General features: G+C 46.8%; 1 protein-coding gene across 1 annotated transcript in view; it reads left to right on the plus strand.

The window, feature by feature from the left end:
* Nucleotides 1-16,791: 16,791 nt before the first annotated feature.
* LOC137527529 (gamma-aminobutyric acid receptor subunit beta-4) overlaps nucleotides 16,792-26,028 on the plus strand; it is a 608,888-nt gene continuing 599,651 nt past the window's right edge. Inside the window, exon 1 of the mRNA XM_068248067.1 lies at nucleotides 16,792-17,504. Within this exon, the coding sequence (XP_068104168.1) occupies nucleotides 17,422-17,504 (83 nt within the window). The 5' untranslated portion in view covers nucleotides 16,792-17,421. The remainder of the gene's footprint in view (nucleotides 17,505-26,028) is intronic.

Here is a 26,028-nt window from a genome sequence, read left to right on the forward strand (position 1 = left end):
GCGCAAAACTTTATGCGCATAAAACTTTACGCGCGTAAAACTTTATGCGCGCACTGCACAGAGCGCAGGGCGCTCCGCGCGAAGTGCCCATTAAAGCCTATGGGACTTAGCGCGCGCATAGGGCTTTGCGCGCATAAAACTTTGCGCACAAAACTTTGCGCGCGATCTGATTGAGAAATCCGGTGCTAACCTACTTAGCACCCTGGTTAGCGCGTCTAAAGACTTTAGACGTGCTAAGTAGGTTAGCACCGCTTTGTGAATCAAGCCCATAATGTCCAAACCTGCACCTCTACAATTCGGAGTGCCACAAGGATCAATCCTATCCCCTCTGCTGTTTGCAATCTACATGTTGCCACTCGGTACACTTATCCAACGACATGGCCTGACGTACCACTGCTACGCCGATGACACAAAGCTATACCTGTCCTTCAAACCTGGTGGAACAGACCCTACTTCAAAAATAAACTATTGTTTAGCTGAGCTACAGGCATGGATGAATGATAACTGTTTGAAACTGAATGCTGACAAAACTGAGGTCCTTTTTGTCCAAAGCCAGTGCTCGCCATCAAAACAGCTCTATCCTAAAGCAACACCAATCAGGATTGGGAATTCAGACATAAACAGCTCCAACCTTGTGCGCAGCCTTGGTGTACTAATCGATGGGGAATTGAGTTTCAGAAACCAAATTTCATCTGTAGTTAAATCTTCCTACTTTCATCTGAAGAACATTGCAAAGATTAAACATCTGATTCCCAGAGATGTCAGAATCTGACTCACAATTCCCAGCACTTCACTGCTGGGAATTGTGAGCACTAATTATATTACATTGCTGTTTGTATATTGTTTTCTGCTGCTGCAATATCTGGTGGATTGTCTGTTGTGGTTCATCTGATATTAAGCAGCAAGTGTCAGCTTTTAAAAGTACATTTTTTTGTTTTCTTTTCCCTCTAGTTTGTTTTGCAGCAGGCAATTGGCTAGAGGGAGGGACTAGCTGCAACAGGAGGTAGTTGGTCAGCTTCAGGACTCAGTACTGAGCTTGCTCAGTCTGTGGCTTGCTCAAGTGGCGGCGACACAAGTGGCATAGGCGTTAAAAACAGGCGTTACAACACAGGCACAAAGAGAGTGGTGAGAGGAAGTAGGTAAGGACTAAAAAAAAAAAAAAAAACTTCAATCAATATTGCGTTTTTTTGCATTGGTTAGAATGTGCCAGGCACGCTGTGGTGTAGTCTTTAAATTTTGAGGACTCCACCCCAACTTCACTCACTCCACCTCCACTCCTCCACCCCTCCCGCCCCTCCTCCTCCCCCCTCCCGCCCCCTCCCCCCCCTTCTCCTCCCATCACTCCCCACACTCCCCAACTTTACTTACTTTCCCTCTCCTCCTCCCCAGCTACACTCAATCTCCCGTTTCATCTTTTACCGCCACAGTTTACTTTAAATAATTTTTCCCCACACAAAAGTCATCATGTTGGACGATGCTGTGCAGTGTACATCCTGCAACATGTATGCATGCCTTGATCAGCGGATTGAGGGTGTTTACTGTTGCCCTGGGTGTGTGCGTGTTGCTCAGTTAGAGGCGGAAGTCGCAGAGCTAAATAAGCATCTCGCAACACTGAGAAGCATACACAACATGGAGAAGAGCTTGGATCTCACGATCCAGACACTGGATGGAACCGTTGAAGATGAGGAGGGTGGAGTACAGCCGGACCAAGAAGCAGAGGCAGCCGCTAGTTGGGTCACAGTTAGAAGGGGTAGGGGAAAAAGTGGCAGGGAGGCTAGTCCCGAGTTGTCCCTCACTAATAAGTATGCTTGTTTGCGTAATATTGGGGAGGATGATTCAGGAGTAGCAATGCTGCAGCAGGATGTGCTCCTTAGCAACCAAGGGGCAGACTGCTGTAACGAGAAAGGGAATAGGAGTGCAGCTAAGGCTAGACAGGTACTGGTGGTAGGGGATTCAATTATTAGGCGCACAGATAGGGTAATCTGTCGAAGAAACCGCGAATGCCGTACAGTCTGTTGCCTCCCGGGTGCTCGGGTTCGGCATGTAGCGGAAAGAATTGACAGATTACTGGGTGGGGCTGGGGAAGACCCGGCTGTCATGGTACACATTGGCACCAATGACAAAGTTAGTGGGAGATGGAAGGTCCTCAAAAAGGATTTTCAGGTACTTGGAGATAAACTTAAAGCAAGGACCTCCAAGGTGGTGTTTTCTGAAATACTGCCAGTGCCACGTGCTACATCTGAGAGACAGAGGGAGCTTAGGGAGCAGTGGCGTCCCTTTAATAGGGCGCAGGGGAGCGTTCCGCACCGGGTGCCATTATCTGCGTCAGCTGAGGGGGGTGTCAAAAACGTCAGCCAGCCTAATTGCCAAATTATAATTTAAACACCTGGCTGGCTGTCTAGTGTCACGGACACGGAGCGGAGGTAAATTTCAGCCTCTTTTCATGTCTGGGCAGGGCAGGGCAGCAGGCACACCTCCCTCCCCTCCTGCAATAGGCTTGCTGGAGTCTCTGAGACTCGGCCCCGCCTCCGCATCGGGACTTCCGCTAAAATTCCGGCTTCCAGTCCCTGTTGCATTATGGGGCTGCCGGAGCGGAAGTGGAGTGCGCGGGTCCGCGTTGGGCAGAGTGAGCATGTGGACCGGCCTGGCAGCATGGAGCAGCGGCAATGGCCAGGCACGGAGCGTGGTACTCGGCGGCCATCCGGCAGCACGGTGGACAGTCAGGGGGCCCCGGGCACACAATGGACGCTGCACACAGCTTGCTGCTGCATGACGCTGGCCGGTGACTAGCTGCCCCGCCAAGTACCATGCTTCCGCTATGCGCCATTTCCCGCTCCTCTTCACAGTCACACACAGTGACTGCAGCTGCTGGAGACTCCTGAGCTTGGTGGGCACTGACTGGGCAGATTGGGCGGGGCGAGAGAGGGGCAAAAATGCGGGCCACACCAGTCCAGACTGTCAGGAGGAAAGCCCCTGCCCTGACCTTGGAGACACAGACACACAACTGCCTGCCTACTAGCTATACTGGGGGCAACTGAACTAGCTATACTGGGGGGCAGCTATACTGGGGGCAACTATACCAGCTATACTGGGGGCAGCTTTACTAGCTATACTGGGGGCAGCTCTACCAGCTATACTGGGGGCAACTATACCAGCTATACTGGGGGCAACTCTACTAGCTATACTGGGGGCAACTATACCAGCTATACTGGGGGCAGCTCTACCAGCTATACTGGGGGCAACTATACCAGCTATACTGGGGGCAACTATACCAGCTATACTGGGGGCAGCTCTACCAGCTATACTGGGGGCAACTATACCAGCTATACTGGGGGCAACTCTACTAGCTATACTGGGGGCAACTATACCAGCTATACTGGGGGCAACTATACCAGCTATACTGGGGGCAACTATACCAGCTATACTGGGGGCAACTATACCAGCTATACTGGGGGCAGCTCTACCAGCTATACTGGGGGCAGCTCTACCAGCTATACTGGGGGCAACTCTACCAGCTATACTGGGGGCAGCTCTACCAGCTATACTGGGGGCAACTATACCAGCTATACTGGGGGCAACTCTACTAGCTATACTGGGGGCAACTCTACTAGCTATACTGGGGGCAACTATACCAGCTATACTGGGGGCAACTATACCAGCTATACTGGGGGCAGCTCTACCAGCTATACTGGGGGCAACTATACCAGCTATACTGGGGGCAGCTCTACCAGCTATACTGGGGGCAACTATACCAGCTATACTGGGGGCAACTATACCAGCTATACTGGGGGCAACTGTACTAGCTATACTGAGGGCAGCTATACTGGGGGCAACTATACCAGCTATACTGGGGGCAGCTTTACTAGCTATACTGGGGGCAGCTCTACCAGCTATACTGGGGGCAACTCTACCAGCTATACTGGGGGCAACTATACCAGCTATACTGGGGGCAACTCTACTAGCTATACTGGGGGCAACTATATCAGCTATACTGGGGGCAACTCTACCAGCTATACTGGGGGCAACTATACCAGCTATACTGGGGGCAACTATACCAGCTATACTGGGGGCAACTATACCAGCTATACTGAGGGCAACTATACCAGCTATACTGGGGGCAGCTCTACCAGCTATACTGGGGGCAGCTCTACCAGCTATACTGGGGGCAGCTCTACCAGCTATACTGGGGGCAGCTCTACCAGCTATACTGGGGGCAACTCTACCAGCTATACTGGGGGCAACTATACCAGCTATACTGGGGGCAACTATACCAGCTATACTGGGGGCAGCTCTACCAGCTATACTGGGGGCAGCTCTACCAGCTATACTGGGGGCAACTACTAGCTATACTGGGGGCAACTAAACTAGCTATACTGAGGGCAGCTATACTGGGGGCAACTATACCAGCTATACTGGGGGCAACTATACCAGCTATACTGGGGGCAGCTATACCAGCTATACTGTGGGCAGCTATACTGTGGGCAACTATACCAGCTATACTGTGGGCAACTATACCAGCTATACTGGGGGCAACTATACCAGCTATACTGGGGGCAGCTCTACCAGCTATACTGGGGTCAGCTCTACCAGCTATACTGGGGTCAGCTCTACCAGCTATACTGGGGGCAGCTCTACCAGCTATACTGGGGGCAGCTCTACCAGCTATACTGGGGGAAACTCTACCAGCTATACTGGGGGCAGCTCTACCAGCTATACTGGGGGCAACTCTACCAGCTATACTGGGGGCAACTCTACCAGCTATACTGGGGGCAGCTCTACCAGCTATACTGGGGGCAACTATACCAGCTATACTGGGGGCAACTATACCAGCTATACTGGGGGCAGCTATACCAGCTATACTGGGGGCAGCTATACTGTGGGCAGCTATACTGTGGGCAACTATACCACCTATACTGTGGGCAACTATACTAACTTCATTGGGGGCAACTATACTAGCTTTACTGGGGGCAGCTAATCTGGGGCAAACTACTAGCTATACTGGGGCAACTATACTAGCTAATACTTTAAATTACAGTTAGCTCCGCCCTCATCCGGCCATGGCCACGCCCATTTTTGCCACGAAGCACGCCACAGGTTGTGGCCACGCCCATATTTTTTTTTAGGTGGGGGGGTGTCTTTTAATACCCAGCACCGGGTGCCAAATGCCCTAGGTACGCCACTGTTAGGGAGTTAAATAAGTGGCTGAGAAATTGGTGTAGGAAGGAAGGGTTTGGGTTCCTGGAGAACTGGGCAGACTTTGCAGTCGGCTACAGGTTCTACAGCAGGGATGGGCTGCACCTTAATGGGGAGGGTGCAGCTGCATTGGGGGAGAAGATGGCTAAACGGTTGGAGGAGATTTTAAACTAGGATCTGGGGGGAGGCGGGAGGATAAAGTCTCAATACGTAGACAAGATGAGGTAAAAAGACAGTGGGAACCTATCATTATGGAGGGTGGAAAGGGGGGTGGGGACAGTGTAAAGATTAAGGAGGTTGGAAAAAATTCAAGTAGCCAATTTCATGTAAACAAAATTGGTAAATGTGGTGGTAAAAATATAAAGTGCATGGTAACCAATGCTCGGAGCCTTGCAAATAAAATAGACGAACTAGAGTTCATTCTGAATGACAAAGGCTATGACATTGTGGGAATAACCGAGACATGGATGGATGAAAGCCATGACTGGATAGCTAATTTAAAAGGATACAATGTGTTTAGGAGGGATAGAACAGGGAAAAAGGTGGAGGGGTTTGTCTCTTTGTTAAGAATTCTCTTACAGCTGTCCTCAACGATGAGATGGAGGAAGATTGCGAAGATGTGGAGTCCGTTTGGGTAAATATTCATGGTGGAAATAAAAGTTGCCAATTGCTTATTGGGGTATGCTACAGGCCACCTCTTATTAATGAAGCTGCAGAACTGCGATTACTACAGCAGATTGAAAAAGCTGCAGGTAAAAATGAGGTCATAATTATGGGCGACTTCAACTTTCCAGACATTGACTGGAGTATTGAGGCTACCCATTCTGGTAAAAGCAGCAGATTTCTGGCAGCACTACAGGACAATTACTTGACTCAAATGGTAACTGAACCAACTAGGGGGCATGCGTTACTGGATCTGATCATTTCTAATAGACCAGATAATGTATCAAATGTGCAGGTTCAAGAACATTTGGGAAATAGTGATCACAACATGATAACGTTTGATCTGGTGACTGATAGGCCACGGGGCAGCGGGACCACTAAAACTATGAATTTTAGAAAAGCAAAGTTCACTCAAATTAGGCAGGCACTAAGTTTGGTGAACTGGGATAATGTACTACAAGGGGAAGACACTGAAGGGAAATGGCAAGCTTTTAAGGGGGCGGAGAGGTAGTGGATCCAAGTATAAAAAACATATTTGCCCTCAGAAAAGCTTAATCACAGCTACACTCTGCAATGCCAGATCGATAAATAATAAGACTGCAACTATACATGACCTAATAGAGCTCTCTGATTTGACCTTTTTGACAGAGACCTGGCTTGGGAAGCATGCAGGCCCAACTCTTGAAGCAACCGTGCCGGCCAATTATTCAATCTTGCACTGTGAGAGACAAGTCGGCAAGGGTGGGGGGGTTGCCATATGCTTCAGATCCTCCTTGAACATAAGGCCCCTGCCCATAGGCCCCACTGAAACCTTTGAATGTATTGCAGCTCAACTGTCAGCAGAAGTAAACATCAACATATTGCTCATATACCGCCCTCCAAAAAATGGTCCAGCCTTTCTTAAGGAAATATCTGAACTCTTATCCTGCGTAACAGTGGAACACCCTAGATGGATCATCCTGGGAGACTTCAATGCATGGGTGGATGATCACGACTCCCAGCTAGGAAGTGAACTACTTCTCATAATGAATGAACTGGGTTTCTCTCAGGCTATCAACCTCCCCACCCATACGAAAGGGCACACCCTGGATCTTATATTTCATTCCGGACTTTTAATATCACACATGGATATAAACCCAGTGGTATGGTCAGACCACCACACCATCCACTTCTCTCTGACAGCACCAGCGATAAAACACAGAGGGAAAGAACTCATAAAATACCGTTCACTGAAAGATGTCTCACCCCAGCACGTTCAGAATATCCTCAACTTCGACGCATTAACCAATCATTGCGCAGACCCAGACTCCATGGTCCTGATTTACAACCATGCAGTGTCATCTGCCTATGACGCCCTCGCTCCAGTTCGCATCAAACGATCTACACCACTTCACCATGCACGGTGGTTTGACAGCTCACTAAAGGACCTAAAGAAAGAAGTGCGCAGACTAGAAAGGAAGTGGCGAAAATCTCAGAATTCAAAAGATAAACACACCCTTGTCTCTCACCGGGAAAGCTACCAAAATGCGATCACCAAGAAAAAATCCTCCTACCTATCACAGGAGATCGCAAAGGCCGCCAACAGACCAGCCCAACTATTCCGCACAGTTGATAGACTATGTAATCCATCCTGTCTAAAACCCACTATAACTCCCTCAAAGGAGCTATGTGAGAAATTTGCCTGCTACTTTGCCGACAAAGTATCTTCTATTCGGTCTCTCATTCAGTCCACAGCACCCAAGACTCATGCAACTAATGGAAATAGCTGCAAAAACAACCTAACACCCTGGACTGATTTCAAAAGTATTAGTGAGGAAGAGATCTCAGACACCCTCTGTCGTCTCCACCAGACAACCTGCAACCTGGACCCTGGACCAACTAAACATATGCTGAAATGCCCTGACCTGCTTGGTCCAGCATTTCACAAAATAGTAAATTGCTCTCTGCAAGCAGGGAGGTTTCCTACCTCTCTAAAAGAAGGAATCATCAAGCCCCTTCTCAAAAAACCTTCCATGGATCCAGATGCTATGAGCAGCTACAGACCTGTCTCCAACCTCCCCTTCTTAGGTAAAGTTATTGAAAAGGCTGTCTATCTGCAACTTGAAACCAGGCTGTCAGTAAACAACATCCTGGACCCTCTACAATCTGGCTTTAAGAAACACCACAGCTGTGAAACAGCCCTCATCCAAGTCTGCAACGATCTGCTCATGGCAAGGGACAGAGGGGAATGCTCCATCCTAATCCTGTTGGATCTCTCAGCTGCTTTTGATACAGTTGACCATGAAATCCTGCTTAACAGACTGCAGGAGTACTGTGGCATCAGTGGATCAGTCCTCCAGTGGTTCAGATCATTCCTGACTGACAGAACACAGAGAGTATCCCTAGGACCTATAATGTCCAAACCTGCACCTCTACAATTCGGAGTGCCACAAGGATCAATCCTATCCCCTCTGCTGTTTGCAATCTACATGTTGCCACTCGGTACACTTATCCAACGACATGGCCTGACGTACCACTGCTACGCCGATGACACACAGCTATACCTGTCCTTCAAACCTGGTGGAACAGACCCTACCCCAAAAATAAACTCTTGCTTAGCTGAGCTTCAGGCATGGATGAATGATAACTGGTTGAAACTGAATGCTGACAAAACTGAGGTCCTGTTTGTCCAAAGCCAGTGCTCGCCATCAAAACAGCTCTATCCTAAAGCAACACCAATCAGGATTGGGAATTCAGACATAAACAGCTCCAACCTTGTGCGCAGCCTTGGCGTACTAATCGATGGGGAATTGAGTTTCAGAAACCAAATTTCATCTGTAGTTAAATCTTCCTTCTTTCATCTGAAGAACATTGCAAAGATTAAACATCTGATTCCCCCAGAGGATCTTCCAACCCTAGTCCACGCCTTCATCACATCACGGCTGGACTACTGCAATGCCCTTTATGCTGGCCTCCCCAAAAAAGACTTGCGTCGCCTGCAATTAGTGCAGAATGCTGCTGCCAGATTGCTAACAAACCAGCCTCGCCACTGTCACATTACACCGATCCTTCGCTCACTGCACTGGCTACCAGTAGAATGGAGAATACTCTTCAAGATTGGATTGCTGACATTCAAATCCCTGCACAATCTGGGCCCTGGATACATGAAGGACTTGCTGAAGCTGCACCACACCTCTCACAACCTCAGATCAGCAAGTTCTATAAACTTGGTCACTCCCAGAGTGCACCTCAAAAAATCTGGAGACAGAGCCTTCTGTCATGCTGCCCCTACTCTTTGGAACTCCCTACCACACCCAGTAAAGACAGCACCATCCCTGGAGCTATTCAAATCCAGACTGAAAAGCCACCTGTTTAGCCTGGCATTTCCAGATTTATAAAATTCTTCCCCTGTACCACGATGGTCGGAGCCATGCTTATGCGCTTTGAGTCCCATGGGAGAAAAGCGCTTTACAAATGTTATTTGTTGTTGTTGTTGTTTAAACTTATACTCAATCAATATTGTAGTATGTATATCCCATATGGAAACAAAATATCTAGGAATAAAAAAAGGCCTCTATGGATGAATAGAAAGGTTAAAGATAAAATGAAGAGGAAAAAGAATGCCTATAAGGTCTTAAAACAGGAGGGGACCGAAGCTGCACTAAGCAATTATAAGGAGTGCAATAAAAATTGTAAAAAAGAAATTAGGCAGGCAAAGATTGAAGCTGAAAAACAAATCACTAAGGATATCAAATCTAACCCAAAAAAGTTTTACAAGTACATTAACTCTAAAAAAAGAAAGGTTGACTGTATAGGACTCCTAAAGGATGAGGGTGGGAACTCAATGGTGGATGACCAAGGTAAGGCAGAGTTATTAAATGCTTTCTTTGCTTCTGTCTTCACAAAAGAAACAGCACTGTTGCAAACTACAGAGGCGGAAGAGTCTCAATCTTCTAACTGCAATATTAAATACTTAACGCAGGAAGAAGTGAAGGCAAGACTAAATAAATTAAAAATAGACAAGGCACCTGGCTCGGATGGCATGCATCCTCGGGTCCTAAGGGAATTAAGTTCAGTTACAGATAAACCCCTTTATCTTATCTTTTGTGACTCTCTTGCAACTGGCAGAGTCCCAGTGGATTGGCGTACAGCCCACGTTTTCCCATTATTTAAGAAGGGCAAAAAATCTGATCCAGGAAATTATAGACCTGTAAGTTTAACATCAGTTGTATGCAAACTATTTGAGGGGTTACTAAGAGATACTATACATGACTTCATAGTAGAAAATAATCTTATTTCTCAGCATCAACATGGGTTTACTAAAGACAGGTCCTGTTTGACTAACATGCTCAGCTTTTATGAGGTAGTGAATGCTAATATGGATATTGGGAATGCTGTAGATGTGATATACTTGGACTTTGCAAAGGCCTTCGACACTGTTCCCCATAAAAGTCTGGTGCAAAAGTTGAGGATGCAAGGACTGGGGAAGAGTCTGTGTTCATGGATAGGGAACTGGCTAATGGACAGAAAACAAAGAGTTGTGGTCAATGGATCGCACTCAAAATGGGAGACTGTTAGCAGTGGGGTCCCACAGGGGTCTGTTCTGGGTCCAGTGCTCTTCAATTTATTTATTAATGACCTAGTAGATGCAGTAGTGAGCAATGTTGCTATTTTTGCAGATGATACAAAATTGTGCAGAATCATCAACTCTCAGGAAGATAGTGTCATATTGCAACAGGATCTGGATAGGATGTCTATATGGGCACATACATGGCAGATGAAATTCAATGTTGACAAATGTAAGGTCATGCATTTTGGACGTACTAATGGTCTAGCACCATACAAAATAAATGGGATACAGTTGGGGACATCAAACTTGGAGAAGGACTTAGGAGTACTCATTGACAACAAGTTAAATAATCGTACTCAATGCCAAGCAGCTGCAGCTAAAGCTAACAAAATCTTGGGATGCATTAAAAGGGAAATAAAAACTCGAGATGCTAGCATAATATTGCCCCTGTTTAACTCTCTAGTAAGGCCACATCTGGAATATGGAATTCAGTTCTGGGCACCACATTACAAAAAAGATATTGCAGTTTTAGAGCAGGTGCAGAGACGAGCAATAAAATTGATGCGTGGGATGGAAGGTCTCACTTATCGAGAAAGGTTAGATAAACTGGGTTTATTTAGTCTAGAGAAAAGACGCCTTAGAGGGGATCTAATTAACATGTATAAATACATCAGAGGGCAATATAATACCTTGGCGGATGAGCTTTTTGTCCCTAGGCCTTCTCAAAGGACTAGAGGACATGATCTGCGCATGGAGGAAAAACGTTTTAACCATTTATTTAGGAAAGGGTTCTTTACAGTAAGAGTGATTAAGATGTGGAATGTATTGCCACAGGAAGTCGTTATGGCAAACTCTATACCTGCATTTAAAGGGGGCTTAGATGCTTTCCTTGCATGGAAAGACATCCATGGCTACAATTACTAGGTAATGCCTAATGATGTTGATCCAGGGATTTTATCTGATTGCCATCTGGAGTCGGGAAGGAATTTTTCCCTTTAGGGGCTAATTGGACCATGCCTTGTAAGGGTTTTTTCGCCTTCCTCTGGATCAACAGGGATATGTGAGGGAGCAGGCTGGTGTTGTACTTTGTTGAACTCGATGGACGTATGTCTTTTTTCAACCAAAATAACTATGTAACTATGTAACTATGTAACCCTAATTCACGCCTTCATCACATCACGGCTGGACTACTGCAATGCCCCTTATGCTGGCCTCTCCAAAAAGGACCTGCGTCGCCTGCAATTAGTGCAGAATGCTGCTGCCAGATTGCTAACAAACCAGCCTCGCCACTGTCACATTACACCGATCCTTCGCTCACTGCACTGGCTACCAGTAGAATGGAGAATACTCTGCAAGATTGGACTGCTGACATTCAAATCCCTGCACAATCTGGGCCCTGGATACATAAAGGACTTGCTGAAGCTGCACCACACCCCTCACAACCTCAGATCAGCAAGTTCTATAAACTTGGTCACTCCCAGAGTGCACCTCAAAAAATCTGGAGATAGAGCCTTCTGTCATGCTGCCCCTACTCTTTGGAACTCCCTGCCACACCCAGTAAAAACAGCACCATCCTTAGAGCTATTCAAATCCAGACTGAAAAGCCACCTGTTTAGCCTGGCATTTCCGGACTTATAAAATTCTTCCTCTGTACTACGATGGTCTGAGCCATGCTTATGCGCTTTGAGTCCTATGGGAGAAAAGCGCCTTACAAATGTTATTTGTTGTTGTTGTTTTGTTGTTGGTATTATAAATGTGCAGCTGTCACACACACACAGGTACCTTGAACAGGTGAAGTGACTGACTGGTATATAACACTGCGTGTGCTTACTTAGGTAGGTAGATGGTGAACTGGGATAATGTACTACAAGGGGAAGACACTGAAGGGAAATGGCAAGCTTTTAAACTTATACTCAATCAATATTGTAGTATGTATATCCCATATGGAAACAAAATATCTAGGAATAAAAAAGGCCTCTATGGATGAATAGAAAGGTTAAAGATAAAATGAAGAGGAAAAAGAATGCCTATATGGTCTTAAAACAGGAGGGGACCGAGGCTGCACTAAGCAATTATAAGGAGTGCAATAAAAATTGTAAAAAAGAAATTAGGCAGGCAAAGATTGAAGCTGAAAAACAAATCACTAAGGATATCAAATCTAACCCAAAAAAGTTTTACAAGTACATTAACTCTAAAAAAAAGAAAGGTTGACTGTATAGGACTCCTAAAGGATGAGGATGGGAACTCAATGGTGGATGACCAAGGTAAGGCAGAGTTATTAAATGCTTTCTTTGCTTCTGTCTTCACAAAAGAAACAGCACTGTTGCAAACTACAGAGGCGGAAGAGTCTCAATCTTCTAACTGCGATATTAAATACTTAACGCAGGAAGAAGTGAAGGCAAGACTAAATAAATTAAAAATAGACAAGGCACCTGGCCCGGATGGCATGCATCCTCGGGTCCTAAGGGAATTAAGTTCAGTTATAGATAAACCCCTTTATCTTATCTTTTGTGACTCTCTTGCACTGGCAGAGTCCCAGTGGATTGGCGTACAGCCCACGTTTTCCCATTATTTAAGAAGGGCAAAAAATCAGATCCAGGAAATTATAGACCTGTAAGCTTAACATCAGTTGTATGCAAACTATTTGAGGGGTTACTAAGAGATACTATACATGACTTCATAGTAGAAAATAATCTTATTTCTCAGCATCAACATGGGTTTACTAAAGACAGGTCCTGTTTGACTAACATGTTCAGCTTTTATGAGGTAGTGAATGCTAATATGGATATTGGGAATGCTGTAGATGTGATATACTTGGACTTTGGAAAGGCCTTCGACACTGTTCCCCACAAAAGTCTGGTGCAAAAGTTGAGGATGCAAGGACTGGGGAAGAGTCTGTGTTCATGGATAGGGAACTGGCTAATGGACAGAAAACAAAGAGTTGTGGTCAATGGATCGCACTCAAAATGGGAGACTGTTAGCAGTGGGGTCCCACAGGGGTCTGTTTTGGGTCCAGTGCTCTTCAATTTATTTATTAATGACCTAGTAGATGCAGTAGTGAGCAATGTTGCTATTTTTGCAGATGATACAAAATTGTGCAGAATCATCAACTCTCAGGAAGATAGTGTCATATTGCAACAGGATCTGGATAGGATGGCTATATGGGCACATACATGGCAGATGAAATTCAATGTTGACAAATGTAAAGTCATGCATTTTGGACGTACTAATGGTCTAGCACCACACAAAATAAATGGGATACAGTTGGGGACATCAAACTTGGAGAAGGACTTAGGCGTACTCATTGACAACAAGTTAAATAATCATACTCAATGCCAAGCCGCTGTAGCTAAAGCTAACAAAATTTTGGGATGCATTAAAAGGGAAATAAAAACTCGAGATGCTAGCATAATATTGCCCCTGTTTAACTCTCTAGTAAGGCCACATCTGGAATATGGAATTCAGTTCTGGGCACCACATTACAAAAAAGATATTGCAGTTTTAGAGCAGGTGCAGAGACGAGCAACAAAATTGATACGTGGGATGGAAGGTCTCACTTATCAAGAAAGGTTAGATAAACTGGGTTTATTTAGTCTAGAGAAAAGACGCCTTAGAGGGGATCTAATTAACATGTATAAATACATCAGAGGGCAATATAATAGCTTGGCGGATGAGCTTTTTGTCCCTAGGCTTTCTCTAAGGACTAGAGGACATGATCTGCGCTTGGAGGAAAAACGTTTTAGCCATTTATTTAGGAAAGGGTTTTTTACAGTAAGAGTGATTAGGATGTGGAATGCATTGCCACAGGAAGTCGTTATGGCAAACTCTATACCTGCATTTAAAGGGGGCTTAGATGCTTTCCTTGCGTTGAAAGACATCCATGGCTACAATTACTAGGTAATGCCTAATGATGTTGATCCAGGGATTTTATCTGATTGCCATCTGGAGTCGGGAAGGAATTTTTCCCTTTAGGGGCTAATTGGACCATGCCTTGTAAGGGTTTTTTCGCCTTCCTCTGGATCAACAGGGATATGTGAGGGAGCAGGCTGGTGTTGTACTTTATACTGGTTGAACTCGATGGACGTATGTCTTTTTTCAACCAAAATAACTATGTAACTATGTAACTATGCACTGAGCAGGTGGGAATGCAGTGATTGGTATTACAAATGTGCAGGTGTCACACACACAGGTACCATGAACAGGTGCAGTGACTGACTGGTATATAACACTGCGTGCACTCACGTAGGTAGGTAGGTGCACTGAAAAGGTGGGTATGCAGTGATTGGTATTACAAATGTGCAGCTGTCACACACACAAATACCATGAACAGGTGCAGTGACTGACTGGTATATAACACTGCGTGCGCTCACATAGGTAGGTAGGTGCACTTAACAGGTGGGTATGCAGGGATTGGTATTACAAATGTGCAGCTGACACACACAGGTAGTCACTGAATGTGCTGGGCCTGGCAGTGGCACAGTAGGAATTACCAAGGGGCCAAGATCCAGCAGGTGCGACTGACTGACAGGGCTGGATATGCAACACAAGTGTCTGTGGGACACACACCCCCAAAAAAAATAGATCACAAGAACAACATTAGCTCTCAAAATAGTTGTTGAGGATGAGGAGTGCTTTTTAGCAATAAGTATCAGCAAGAAGTAGCGACCTAACACGCCTAACACAAGAACCTAACTAAGCTTTCCCTATGTCAGCAGGTTCTCTCCCTTCTCTAATTACTGCAGCCACACGAGTGAGTGAAAAGGCTGACGCTGCCTGCGTTTTATAAGGGGGGGGGGGGGCTCCAGGAGGGAGTGTAGCCTGATTGACTACCCTGTGTCTGCTGACTGTGATGAAGAGGGTCAAAGTTGACCCTAATGATGTAGTATAGGTGGCGGGTCGACCTCGCATGTTGTTCGAGGTTCACCGCGAACGCGAACCACCGAAATTCACGCGAATAAGCTCGCGGCCGAACCGTTCGGGCCATCCCTAACCACAAAGAGGCTCAGTACCTGTTCATTGCAATTCGTTTACTTACCTGCAAAATCTTTAATCTCATAATTGTAATTTTTATTAGTTTTTACAAAGCTGATTATGTAATCTCTTCCATCCTTCCTTGCACATTATCTTGGTTGAACAATCACTACTTTAATTTAAACGTACATACAGTTCAGTTATTAAGCACCAGAGATCACGGTAAAAACGTCACAGTATAGATTAATTTTGTGAATTTTGTCATTATCTGCACTGGAGTAAAATGGGCTAGCGATGCAGCCTTTCATAATCTATACTCCTTTTTTTTGTACCGGTAACTATTCTACCCATATGGTTCAGCCATCTTGTTTTATTAAGATGATTCATTTGAATACTTAATAGCGCTGTAATTCACTTTCTTTACTTTTCTTGTAACCATTAGTTGTACTGTGAAATGAATGTAATTGTTTCTTACTATAGTAAGAAGGAGGTGAGGCTAAATAGGCTGAGTAGGAGGAGAAATGGGAGTAGGCTTGAGATATTGTGGATATTGTTTTGTTGTAGTATACATTTTTAGCTTGTGCTCATATTTCGTACATTTAGACAAACTGTTATAGCTTCAAATATAACTAAATGCAAACTTGAATTTCTAAAATGTAAGTCACCAATGGAATTACAATTCCATACAACTATTATAGAGATAAACTGCTACTGTTGCTGCATACAGTGGTGTAGCTAAGGAGCTGTGGGCCCCAATGCAAGTTTTACAATGGGGCCCCCCCAAGCACTCTATACATAGCAATTGATACGTTGCACCAAAACCTGCCAAAGGCAACTACAGTATCAGAGGTGCAAGAAGGGGATGGGGAACAGTTTGTTAATGATTGCTACTATTCAAAGTATCTATAGAAGTGATTATTATGAGCACAGGACCAATAAAAAGCTAATACTGTAGTTGAGGGAGGGCCCTTCAAGGCCCCTCTGGCCCAAGGGCCCCAATGCGGTCGCAACCTCTGCAACCCCTATTGCTACGCCCCTGGCTGCATACTTCCGTTACATATTGATTCCTTGTCTGTGCTACAAAAACGCTCTGCACCTGGGATCGCTCCTTTCTGCAGCATCACTCCAACCCCATATGTATCTGAAGAAAAGGATCTCTGCTCATCTACCTGGGCTTTAACACAAAAAGAGAGGACAGGTCCCTCCAAATACGAGTTAATGCTGTCAAATATGACGTCAGAATTCCAATGTGCACACAGTTTTTCCTCTCTCCTTTCTATTTTTCTACCCCCTCCTTTGCTGCTCGCTTCACTCCCTCCGTTTGCTATAAGTACCCTCCTTCTATCTCTTTCCCCTCTCTTCTGGCTCACCCTCCCTTCTTCACCCCTCCCTCTACGCAATGTGCAGTAATCAGATCCTGCTGCAGCAGATATAATGGAGCATCCCTCCTCCTCCTTGTGCTGAAGCTTACCCTTTCCCTACTCATTTTATTTTTTTCCATTTTTGTTTCATTTCATCCCCCTCCTGTACCCAAAACAAGACAGGGGAGGGGGCGTGAGAGGGGCAAAGCAAGAACCCCTGAAGTGTACCAACTTAAAAAGGGGGAACAAGGTAGAGGGGGGTATTTTCCCTCTCCCTCCCTCCCTTTCCCTCTCACTGGGGCTTCTAGCAAGCCACGGCTATGCACAGATGGAGAAATAGGCAAGAAAGCAAGAGAAAACTGAAGCAAAAGAAACAAAGAATTCATCAGTTTGATTGATACACAACCGGATTCATTTATGTTTTGTGTTGTAAAGGAAAAAGGTGATTTGCATTTCTTCTGGACCATTCCAATATTCGAATATACACATTCTCTATAGGAACCTATTTTTTTCCTTATCTTTGGAATTTGGATACTTTTTCTCTTGCTTTATATAGATACACCAATTTATCTATATATAGAAATAGATATTTATTAAAGAATTGTGAGCGTTCAAGTCCTCCCCTACCCCTTACCCTCCCCCTCCCCATCCAAAACCCCTCTTCACTCCAAGGTCCAGGTGGAAATGTTGAGTTTGGGGAAAGAGAGCTGGATTGGAGCAATTTTCTCATCTTTGACCACCATCCTGCTAGTCTGTTCTGCACAAAGGTAAGCTGGTTGAAATTGGTGGGAGCAGATCTGATAATGAAAAATATTATATTTGTGCTAGTGTGCTTTGGGTGAACAAGGTTTTCAATTGTGTTAAATAATCATTGTGAAAATGCTAATAAAGAGTGTGGAACGGATTTTGTTACTGATGGATAAAAACACTTTATTTTGAGAATACAAGAGGTGAGAAAGATAAGAAACATGATGCTAACAGAGTTTATGATAGCAACAGGGCTGTATTTAGGGTTTGGGCTCCCCAAGGCAACCCAGACCTACGAAGCCCCCCCCCCCCCCTCGGATGGCAAAAATGGGTGTGGCCACATAATGCAGTGGGTGTGTCCATAACATACAGGGGGTGTGACCAATTAAAATTTCCTAGTAGGAGTGCAACCCAAAATCTTTGGGCTCGTGTTTCCTCCACGGATATAAGTAAAGTGACCCTAAACAATCAAGTAGGAAATGTTCCCACTATAAAAACACAATAGCCAGTGTTCTCTCCCACAAAATAGTGATAGGTATTAGATTGTGAGCTCCTCTGTGAAAAGTCAGTAACATGACTATGTACTCTGACTGTAAAGTGCTGCAGTAGATATATAAATACATGATAATATGGTAGGACATTAGACTATGTCTAATTAGGATTAGATTGTGAGCTCCTCTGAGGACAGTCCGTGACATGACTATGTACTCTGTAATGTGCTGCAGAAGATGTCACTGCTATATAAATATATAATAATAAAAATATGGTAGGACATATGACTATGGTAGGATTAGATTGTGAGCTCCTCTGAGGCCAGCCAGTGACATGACTATGGACTCTATGAAGTACTGCTGAAGATAGCAGTACAATATAAAAATATGATAATAAGTTTACCCCAAAATACTAATAATGTGGCAGCGTTCTCACAACATAAACATAATGCAGCAGCGTTCCCACAAAATACACACAATGTGCCACTTTTGTCCCTCTGCCACCTCTGTTCTCCCTAGCCTAGGTAGCCAGGCATACGGGGCCCACAATATAGTTAGCCAGGCGTAGGTGATCCACAGTATAGGTAGGTAGGCATAGGTAGGTGCCCCAGTATACACAGCTAGACATAGAAAGGTGCTGCAGTAGTTAGCTAGGCATAGGTAGCTGTCCTAGTATAGGTAGGTAGGTGCCCCAGTATATGTAGCTAGACATAGGTAGGTGCCCCAGTATAGGCAGCTAGGCATAGGTAGGTGCCCCAGTATAGGCAGCTAGGCATAGGAAGGAAGGTGCCCCAGTATAGGCAACTAGGCATAGGTAGGTGCCCCAGTATAGGCAGCTAGGCATAGGTCGGTGTCCCAGTATAGGTAGGTGCCCCAGAAGTTACCTAGGCATAGGTAAGTGTCCCAGTAGAGGTAGTTAGGCATAGGTAGGTGTCCCAGTATAGGTAGGTAGGTGCCCCAGTATATGTAGCTAGACATAGGTAGGTGCCCCCAGTATATGTGGCTAAGCATAGATAGGCACCCAATATAGGTAGCTAGGCATAGATAGGTGCCCCAGTGTAGGCAGCTAGGCAGAGGTAAGTGCCCCAGTATAGGCAGCTAGGCATAGGTAGGTGCCCCAGTATAGGCAGCTAGGCATAGGTAGGTGTCCCACAATTGGTAGTTAGACATCGGTAGGTGTCTCAGTATAGGTAGGTGCCCAGTAGTTAGCTAGGCATAGGTAGGTGTCCCAGTATAGTTAGTTAGGCATAGGTAGGTGTCCCAGTATAGGTAGGTAGGTGTTCCAGTAGTTAGCTAGGCATAGGTAGGTGTTCCAGTATAGGTAGGTAGGTAGGTGTCCCAGTAGTTAGCTAGGCATAGCTAGGTGCCCCAGTAAAGGTAGTTAGGCATAGGTAGGTGCCCCAGTATAGGTGGTTAGACATAGGTAGGTGCCCCAGTATAGGTAGATAGGTGCCCCAGTAGCTAGCTAGGCAGAGGTAGGTGTTCCAGTATAGGTAGGTAGGTGCCCCAGTAGTTAGTTAGGCATAGGTAGGTGCCCCAGTATAGGTAGCTAAGCATAGGTAGGCACCCAATATAGGTAGCTAGGCATAGGTAGGTGCTCCCGTATAGGCAGCTAGGCATAGGTAGGTGCCCCAGTATAAGCAGCTAGGCATAGGTAGGTGTCACAGTATAGGTAGTTAGGCATAGGTAGGTGTCCCAGTATAGGTAGGTGCCCCAGTAGTTAGCTAGGCATAGGTAGGTGTTTCAGTAGTTAGCTAGACATAGGTATGTGCCCCAGTATAGGTAGGTAGGTGCCCCAGTAGATAACTAGGCATAGGGAGGTGTCCCAGTATAGGTGGATAGGAATAAGTAAGTGTCCCAGAATAGGTAGTTAGGCATAAGTAGGTGTCCCAGTATAGGGGGTTAGACATAGGTAGGTGTCCCAGTATAGGTAGGTAGGTGGCCCAGTAGCTAGCTAGGCATAGATAGGTGTTCCAGTATAGGTAGGTAGGTGCCCCAGTAGTTAGCTATGCATAGGTAGGTGTCCCAGTATAGGTAGGTAGGTGCCCCAGTAGTTAGCTAGGCATAGGTAGGTGTCCCAGTATAGGTAGATAGGCATAGGTAAGTGTCCCAGTATAGGTAGTTAGGCATAGGTAGGTATCCCAGTATAGGTAGTTAGGCAAAGGTAGTTATCCCAGTATAGGTAGGTAGGTGCCCCAGTATATGTATCTAGACATAGGTAGGTGCCCCAGTATAGGTAGCTAAGCATTGGCAACCACCCAATATAGGTAGCTAGGCATAGGTAGGTGCCCCAGTATAAGCAGCTATGCAGAGGTAGGTGCCCCAGTATAGGCAGCTAGGCATAGGTAGGTGCTCCAGTATAAGCAGCTAGGCATAGGTAGGTGCTCCAGTATAAGCAGCTAGGCATAGGTAGGTGCCCCAGTTTAGGCAGCTAGGCATAGGTAGGTGTCACAGTATAGGTAGTTAGGCATAGGTAGGTGCCCCAGTAGTTAGCTAGGCATAGGTAGGTGTACCAGTAGTTAGCTAGACATAGGTATGTGTCCCAGTATAGGTAGGTAGGTGCCCCAGTAGTTAGCTAGGCATAGGTAGGTGTCCAAGTATAGGTAGATAGGCATAAGTAAGTGTTCCAGAATAGGTAGCTATGCATAGGTAGGTGTCCCAGTATAGGTAGGTAGGTGCCCCAGTAGTTAGCTAGGCATAGGTAGGTGTCCCAGTATAGGTAGATAGGCATAGGTAAGTGTCCCAGTATAGGTAGTTAGGCATAGGTAGGTGTCCCAGTATAGGTAGTTAGGCATAGGTAGGTGTCCCAGTATAGGTAGGTAGTAGTGTTGGGCGAACGGTGTTCGCCACTGTTCGGGTTCTGCAGAACATCACCCTGTTCGGGTGATGTTCGAGTTCGGCCGAACACCTGGTGGTGTTCGGCCAAACTGTTTGGGTTCGCCCGAACTGCTGAATGCCCGGCCGAACAGTGCCCTGTTCGGCCGAATACGGCCCCCCTATGGGGTCGCAGGCATAAGGGGGGAGCATGCCCCGATCGCGGGGGGGGGGGGGGGGGGTCGGAAATTCCCCCCACCCCCTCCGCTAGTGCTTCCCCTCTGCCCGCTTCCCCATACAAAAGTTGGACGAAAGTAAAATAGTATCGTGGTGGTGGCTGGCTGCTGCAGTGGCTGGCTGGCACTATGAAGTGACTGAGGAGGAGGAGTCGGAGTAGGATGCGTTGAGGGAGGCCGGGCAGCGGGCGGTTCAGCGGTAGTACCCTTGTGGTACTTCCGCCCTTTCTCTGACCTCATGTCCTCTGCGTGATGACGCATACGAGGGTACGCGTGACGCGTACCCTCGTATGCAGAGGACGTGAGGTCAGAGAAAGGGCAGAAGTACCACAAGGGTACTACCGCTGAACCGCCCGCTGCTCGGCCTCCCTCAACGCGTCCTACTCCGACTCCTCCTCCTCAGTCACTTCATAATGCCAGCCAGCCACTGCAGCAGCCAGCCACCACCACCGGTACTATTTTACTTTCGTCAAACTTTTGTATGGGGAAGCGGGCAGAGGGGGGAGCGCTAGCGGAGGGGGTGGGGGGAATTTCCGACCCCCCCCGCGATTGGGGCATGCTCCTCCCCTTATGCCTGCGACCCCATAGGGCCCCCAAAAGCGGGATGTTCGGGGAGTTCGAGGTTCGGCCCGAACATGCCGAACATCGCGGCCATGTTCGGCGAACGTTCCCGAACCCGAACATCCAGGTGTTCGCCCAACACTAGTAGGTAGGTGCCCCAGTATATGTATCTAGACATAGGTAGGTGCCTCAGTATAGGTAGCTAAGCATAGGCAACCACCCAATATAGGTAGCTAGGCATAGGTAGGTGCCCCAGTATAAGCAGCTACGCAGAGGTAGGTGCCCCAGTATAGGCAGCTAGGGATAGGTAGGTGCTCCAGTATAGGCAGCTAGGCATAGGTAGGTGCCCCAGTTTAGGCAGCTAGGCATAGGTAGGTGTCACAGTATAGGTAGTTAGGCATAGGTAGGTGCCCCAGTAGTTAGCTAGGCATAGGTAGGTGTACCAGTAGTTAGCTAGACATAGGTATGTGTCCCAGTATAGGTAGGTAGGTGCCCCAGTAGTTAGCTAGGCATAGGTAGGTGTCCCAGTATAGGTAGATAGGCATAAGTAAGTGTCCCAGAATAGGTAGTTAGGCATAGGTAGGTGTCCCAGTATAGGTAGGTAGGTGCCCCAGTAGTTAGCTAGGCACAGGTAGGTGTCCCAGTATAGGTAGTTAGGCATAGGTAGGTGTCCCTGTATAGGTAGTTAGGCATAGGTAGGTGCCCCAGTATTGGTAGGTAGGTGCCCCAGTAGTTAGCTAGGCGCATAGGTAGGTACCCCAGCATAGGTAGTTAGGCATAGGTATGTGTCCCTGACTCCCAGTATAGGTAGGTAGGTGCCCTAGTAGTTAGCTAGGCACAGGTATGTTCCCCAGTATAGGAAGTTAGTCATAGGTATATGTCCCAGTATAGGTAGGTAGGTGCCCCAGTAGTTAGCTAGGCATAGGTAGGTTCCCCAGTATAGGGAGGCCATGCATAGGTGGATGCCATGGTACAGGTAGCCAGACTGGCGGGGAGCGCGGCTGCAGCGGCGATACAGTGGTGCCTAGGTGCCGCTGAGCAGAGGTGAATGAGAGACTTGCTCACCCGGGACTTGTGCCTTGGACTTCCGGTTCCTGCATTCCAAACGCAGGAACAGGAAGCACATGGTGCATGGACCCCACAGCGTTAGTCTCTCATTCACAATCTGCTCAGCACCTAGCCACAGCTGTATCGCCGCTGCAGCCGTGCTCCCCACCCACCTGGCTACCACTCCCCCCTCCGCATCCAACTCTACTATGCCCAACCAGGACGCATCTGTATTTTTTTTTTAAAAAACCCAGAAAAACAGCAGGCAGTTAGGCACCGCCCCCCTTGAAGGGCCACTAGGGGCTGGTGCCTATTTTGCCTCTTAAGAAATACGGGCCTGGCAGGGCTGTATTTAGGGTTCGGGCTCCCCTAGGCACCTCAGACCTATCATGAAACCCCCCTACCCCCCCGAAGAACGCTAGCCGTGGCAAAAATGGGCGTGGTCACAAAATGCAGTGAGCGTGTCCATAACATAGTGGGCATGTCCAATGAAAATTTTCTAGTAAGAGTGCAACCCAAAGTCCGCGGGCCATTGTTTCCTCCCCGCATATGAGTAAAGTGACCCTAAACAAGCATGTAGGAAATGTTCCCACCATAAAAACACATTACCCAGTGTTCTCTCCCACAAAATAGTGGTAGGTATTAGATTGTGACTTGAGCTCCTATGAGAAAAGTCAGTAACGTGACTATGTTCTCTGCAAAATGCTGCAGAAGATACCAGTGCTATATAAATACATAATAATAATATGGTAGGACATTAGAAGATGTCACTGCTATATAAATACATAATAATAATATGATAGGCTGTTAGACTATGACTATGGCAGGATTAGATTATTAGCTCCTATAAGGACAATCAGTGACATGACTATGTACTCTGTAAAGTGCTGCAGAAGATGTCATTGCTGCTATATAAATATATAATAATAATATGGTAGGACATTAGACTATGACTATGGTAGGATTAGGATGGCAGTACAATATAAATACATAATAATCATAATAAGTTTACCCCAAAATACTAATAATGTGCCAGCGTTCCCACAACATAAACATAATGCAGCAGCGTTCCCACAAAAAACACACAATGTGCCACTTTTGTCCACTTGTGCCACTTCTGTTCTCCCTTGCCTAGGTAACCAGGCGTACGTGGCCTACAGTATATTTAGCCAGGTGTAGGTGCTCCACAGTATAGTTAGCCAGGCATACGTAGGTGCCACAGTATAGGTAGGTGGGCATAGGTAGGTGCCCCAGTACACGCAGCTAGGCATAGAAAGGTGTCCCAGTATAGGTAGGTAGGTGCCCCAGTATATGTAGCTAGGCATAGGTAGGTGCCCCAGTATAGGTAGCTAAGTATAGGTAGGCACCATTGGGTAGCTAGGCATAGGTAGGTGCCCCAGTATAGGCATATGTAGGTGCCCCAGTTGTAAGCTAGGCATAGGTAGGTTACCCAGTATAGGTAGGCCATGCGTAGGTGGGTGCCAGGACAGGTAGCAAGGTGGGTGGGGAGCGGGGCCACAGCAGTGATACAGAAGTGGCTGCGCAGGCTGAGCAGAGATGAATGAGAGACTCACGCAGCCGGGACTCGCGTGCCTTGCATTTCCGGATCCTGTGTGCGAATTGATTGATTGAATCAGAACTTGAATGTTACACATTGTGACTGTGGCAGGGGTTAACACACCCTTGTCACTGCCTTTGACCGCTGCACGTAGCATTCTATTTCTCTGATATCAGAAGTACTGGAGGAACGTAATGCTATATGCAGCGCAGCGGTCAGAGGCAGCGACAATCGTGTGTTAACCCCCTGCCACAGTCAGCATGTGTAACATTCAAGTTCTGGTCCAAATCATTCAAGATACTATTCTGACACAATTTGACTGACAATCTAAATGCTACACACAGCATACATGGCTAACTTTTTCACCCATTTTGGGGGAAGCAGTGCTGATGCTTTGTGTCTCCCACCTCTCCTTCACTTTTACCAAGTAGACATGCTACAGCCTCCCACAGGTCTCCCTCCTAGGTGCCTCCCAAACCCTCTCTTCTCCAGACAACCCTCTTGATGGGGCTTGAAGCCCCATTTACACGATACGATTCTTTGTGAGAATCAATTACGAGTCTATTTACGATCCGATTAAATCTGACATGTCCGATCGATTCAATTCGATTTGCCATTGTTTAGCAATGGCAAATAAGCCCCATCTGCACGATACGAGTATTTGTGCGATTTGATTACGATTCTATTTACGATCCGATTAAATCCGACATGTCCAATTGGGATTCGATTCGGTTCAATTAGATTTGCCGTTGTTTTGCAATGGCAAATCAAATTGAATCGAATCCCAATCGGACATGTTGGATTTAATCGGATCGTAAATAGAATCGTAATCGAATCGCGCAAAGAATCATATCGTGTAGGTTGGGCTTCAATCACAGACTCACTGAGAGACACTCCTGTGCTGTCCTGGCTGCTTCCCATCCCCTGCTCCATTCAGACACTGACCTGACAAGTCAGTCCATAAATCAAGAATCTGCAGTGCACTATCTTCACTGGGGCAATGGAATGTCCGGCTTCCAGTACTCCTGTGCAGGGCTGCACGCTGGGTGAGGGAACACAGATGGGAGGAGGGGGGGGGGTGGTGAGGGTGGCCTGCATGCACGCTGAAGACTCTGCCTTCAGCTCACAGCTCCTGCTGCAAGATAGTCTGCACATGGCAGGGGGGGGGGGGCTCCAAGAGGCCCAGTACAGACCCCCCCCACATCACACTCTGCCCCATGTGGCCCCGAGCCCCATAGCAGACGCTCTGGCTGCTAGACTGATTCCTATGCCACTGTACTGATTGGGATGAGCAGCAGAGCGGGGAATGAGAGCAGCCAGGACTCAGGCACCTTGTACTTCCGGTTCCTGCATTCCAATCGCAGAAACAGGAAGTTCAAGGCGCATGGACCCTGCAGCGTGAGTCTCTCATTCCCCGCTATGCTGCTCAGCACTGTATTGCTGCTGCGGCTCCGCTCCCCACCTGCCTGGCTACCAACACCCCCCTCCCTTTTCCCCGGGAGCCAACTCTCCCATGCCCATCCAGCATGGACATGTGTTTTAACCCCCCCCCCCCAAAAAAACAGCCGGCAATTAGGCCCCCCTTCCCCCACACACACCCCTCCTGTAGGGCCACTAGGGGCTGGTGCCTACTTTGCCTCTTAAGAAATATGGGCCTGAGTTCAAGGTGCATGCCTTGGGAAGACTGGGCAATATGCTATCACCATGACCCCTACTACCTCTGTGCTGTGACCTGCTTCTGCCTGTCATATGTTCTCTAGTCGGTGAACTACTAGTAGCAGAACATCTCTCCAACAGCTAAAGAGCACTGGACACACAAAACAGCGATCTACTTAAC

This window comes from Hyperolius riggenbachi, chromosome 8 (genome assembly GCF_040937935.1).
Source record: "Hyperolius riggenbachi isolate aHypRig1 chromosome 8, aHypRig1.pri, whole genome shotgun sequence".
Taxonomy (NCBI): Eukaryota; Metazoa; Chordata; class Amphibia; order Anura; family Hyperoliidae; genus Hyperolius; species Hyperolius riggenbachi.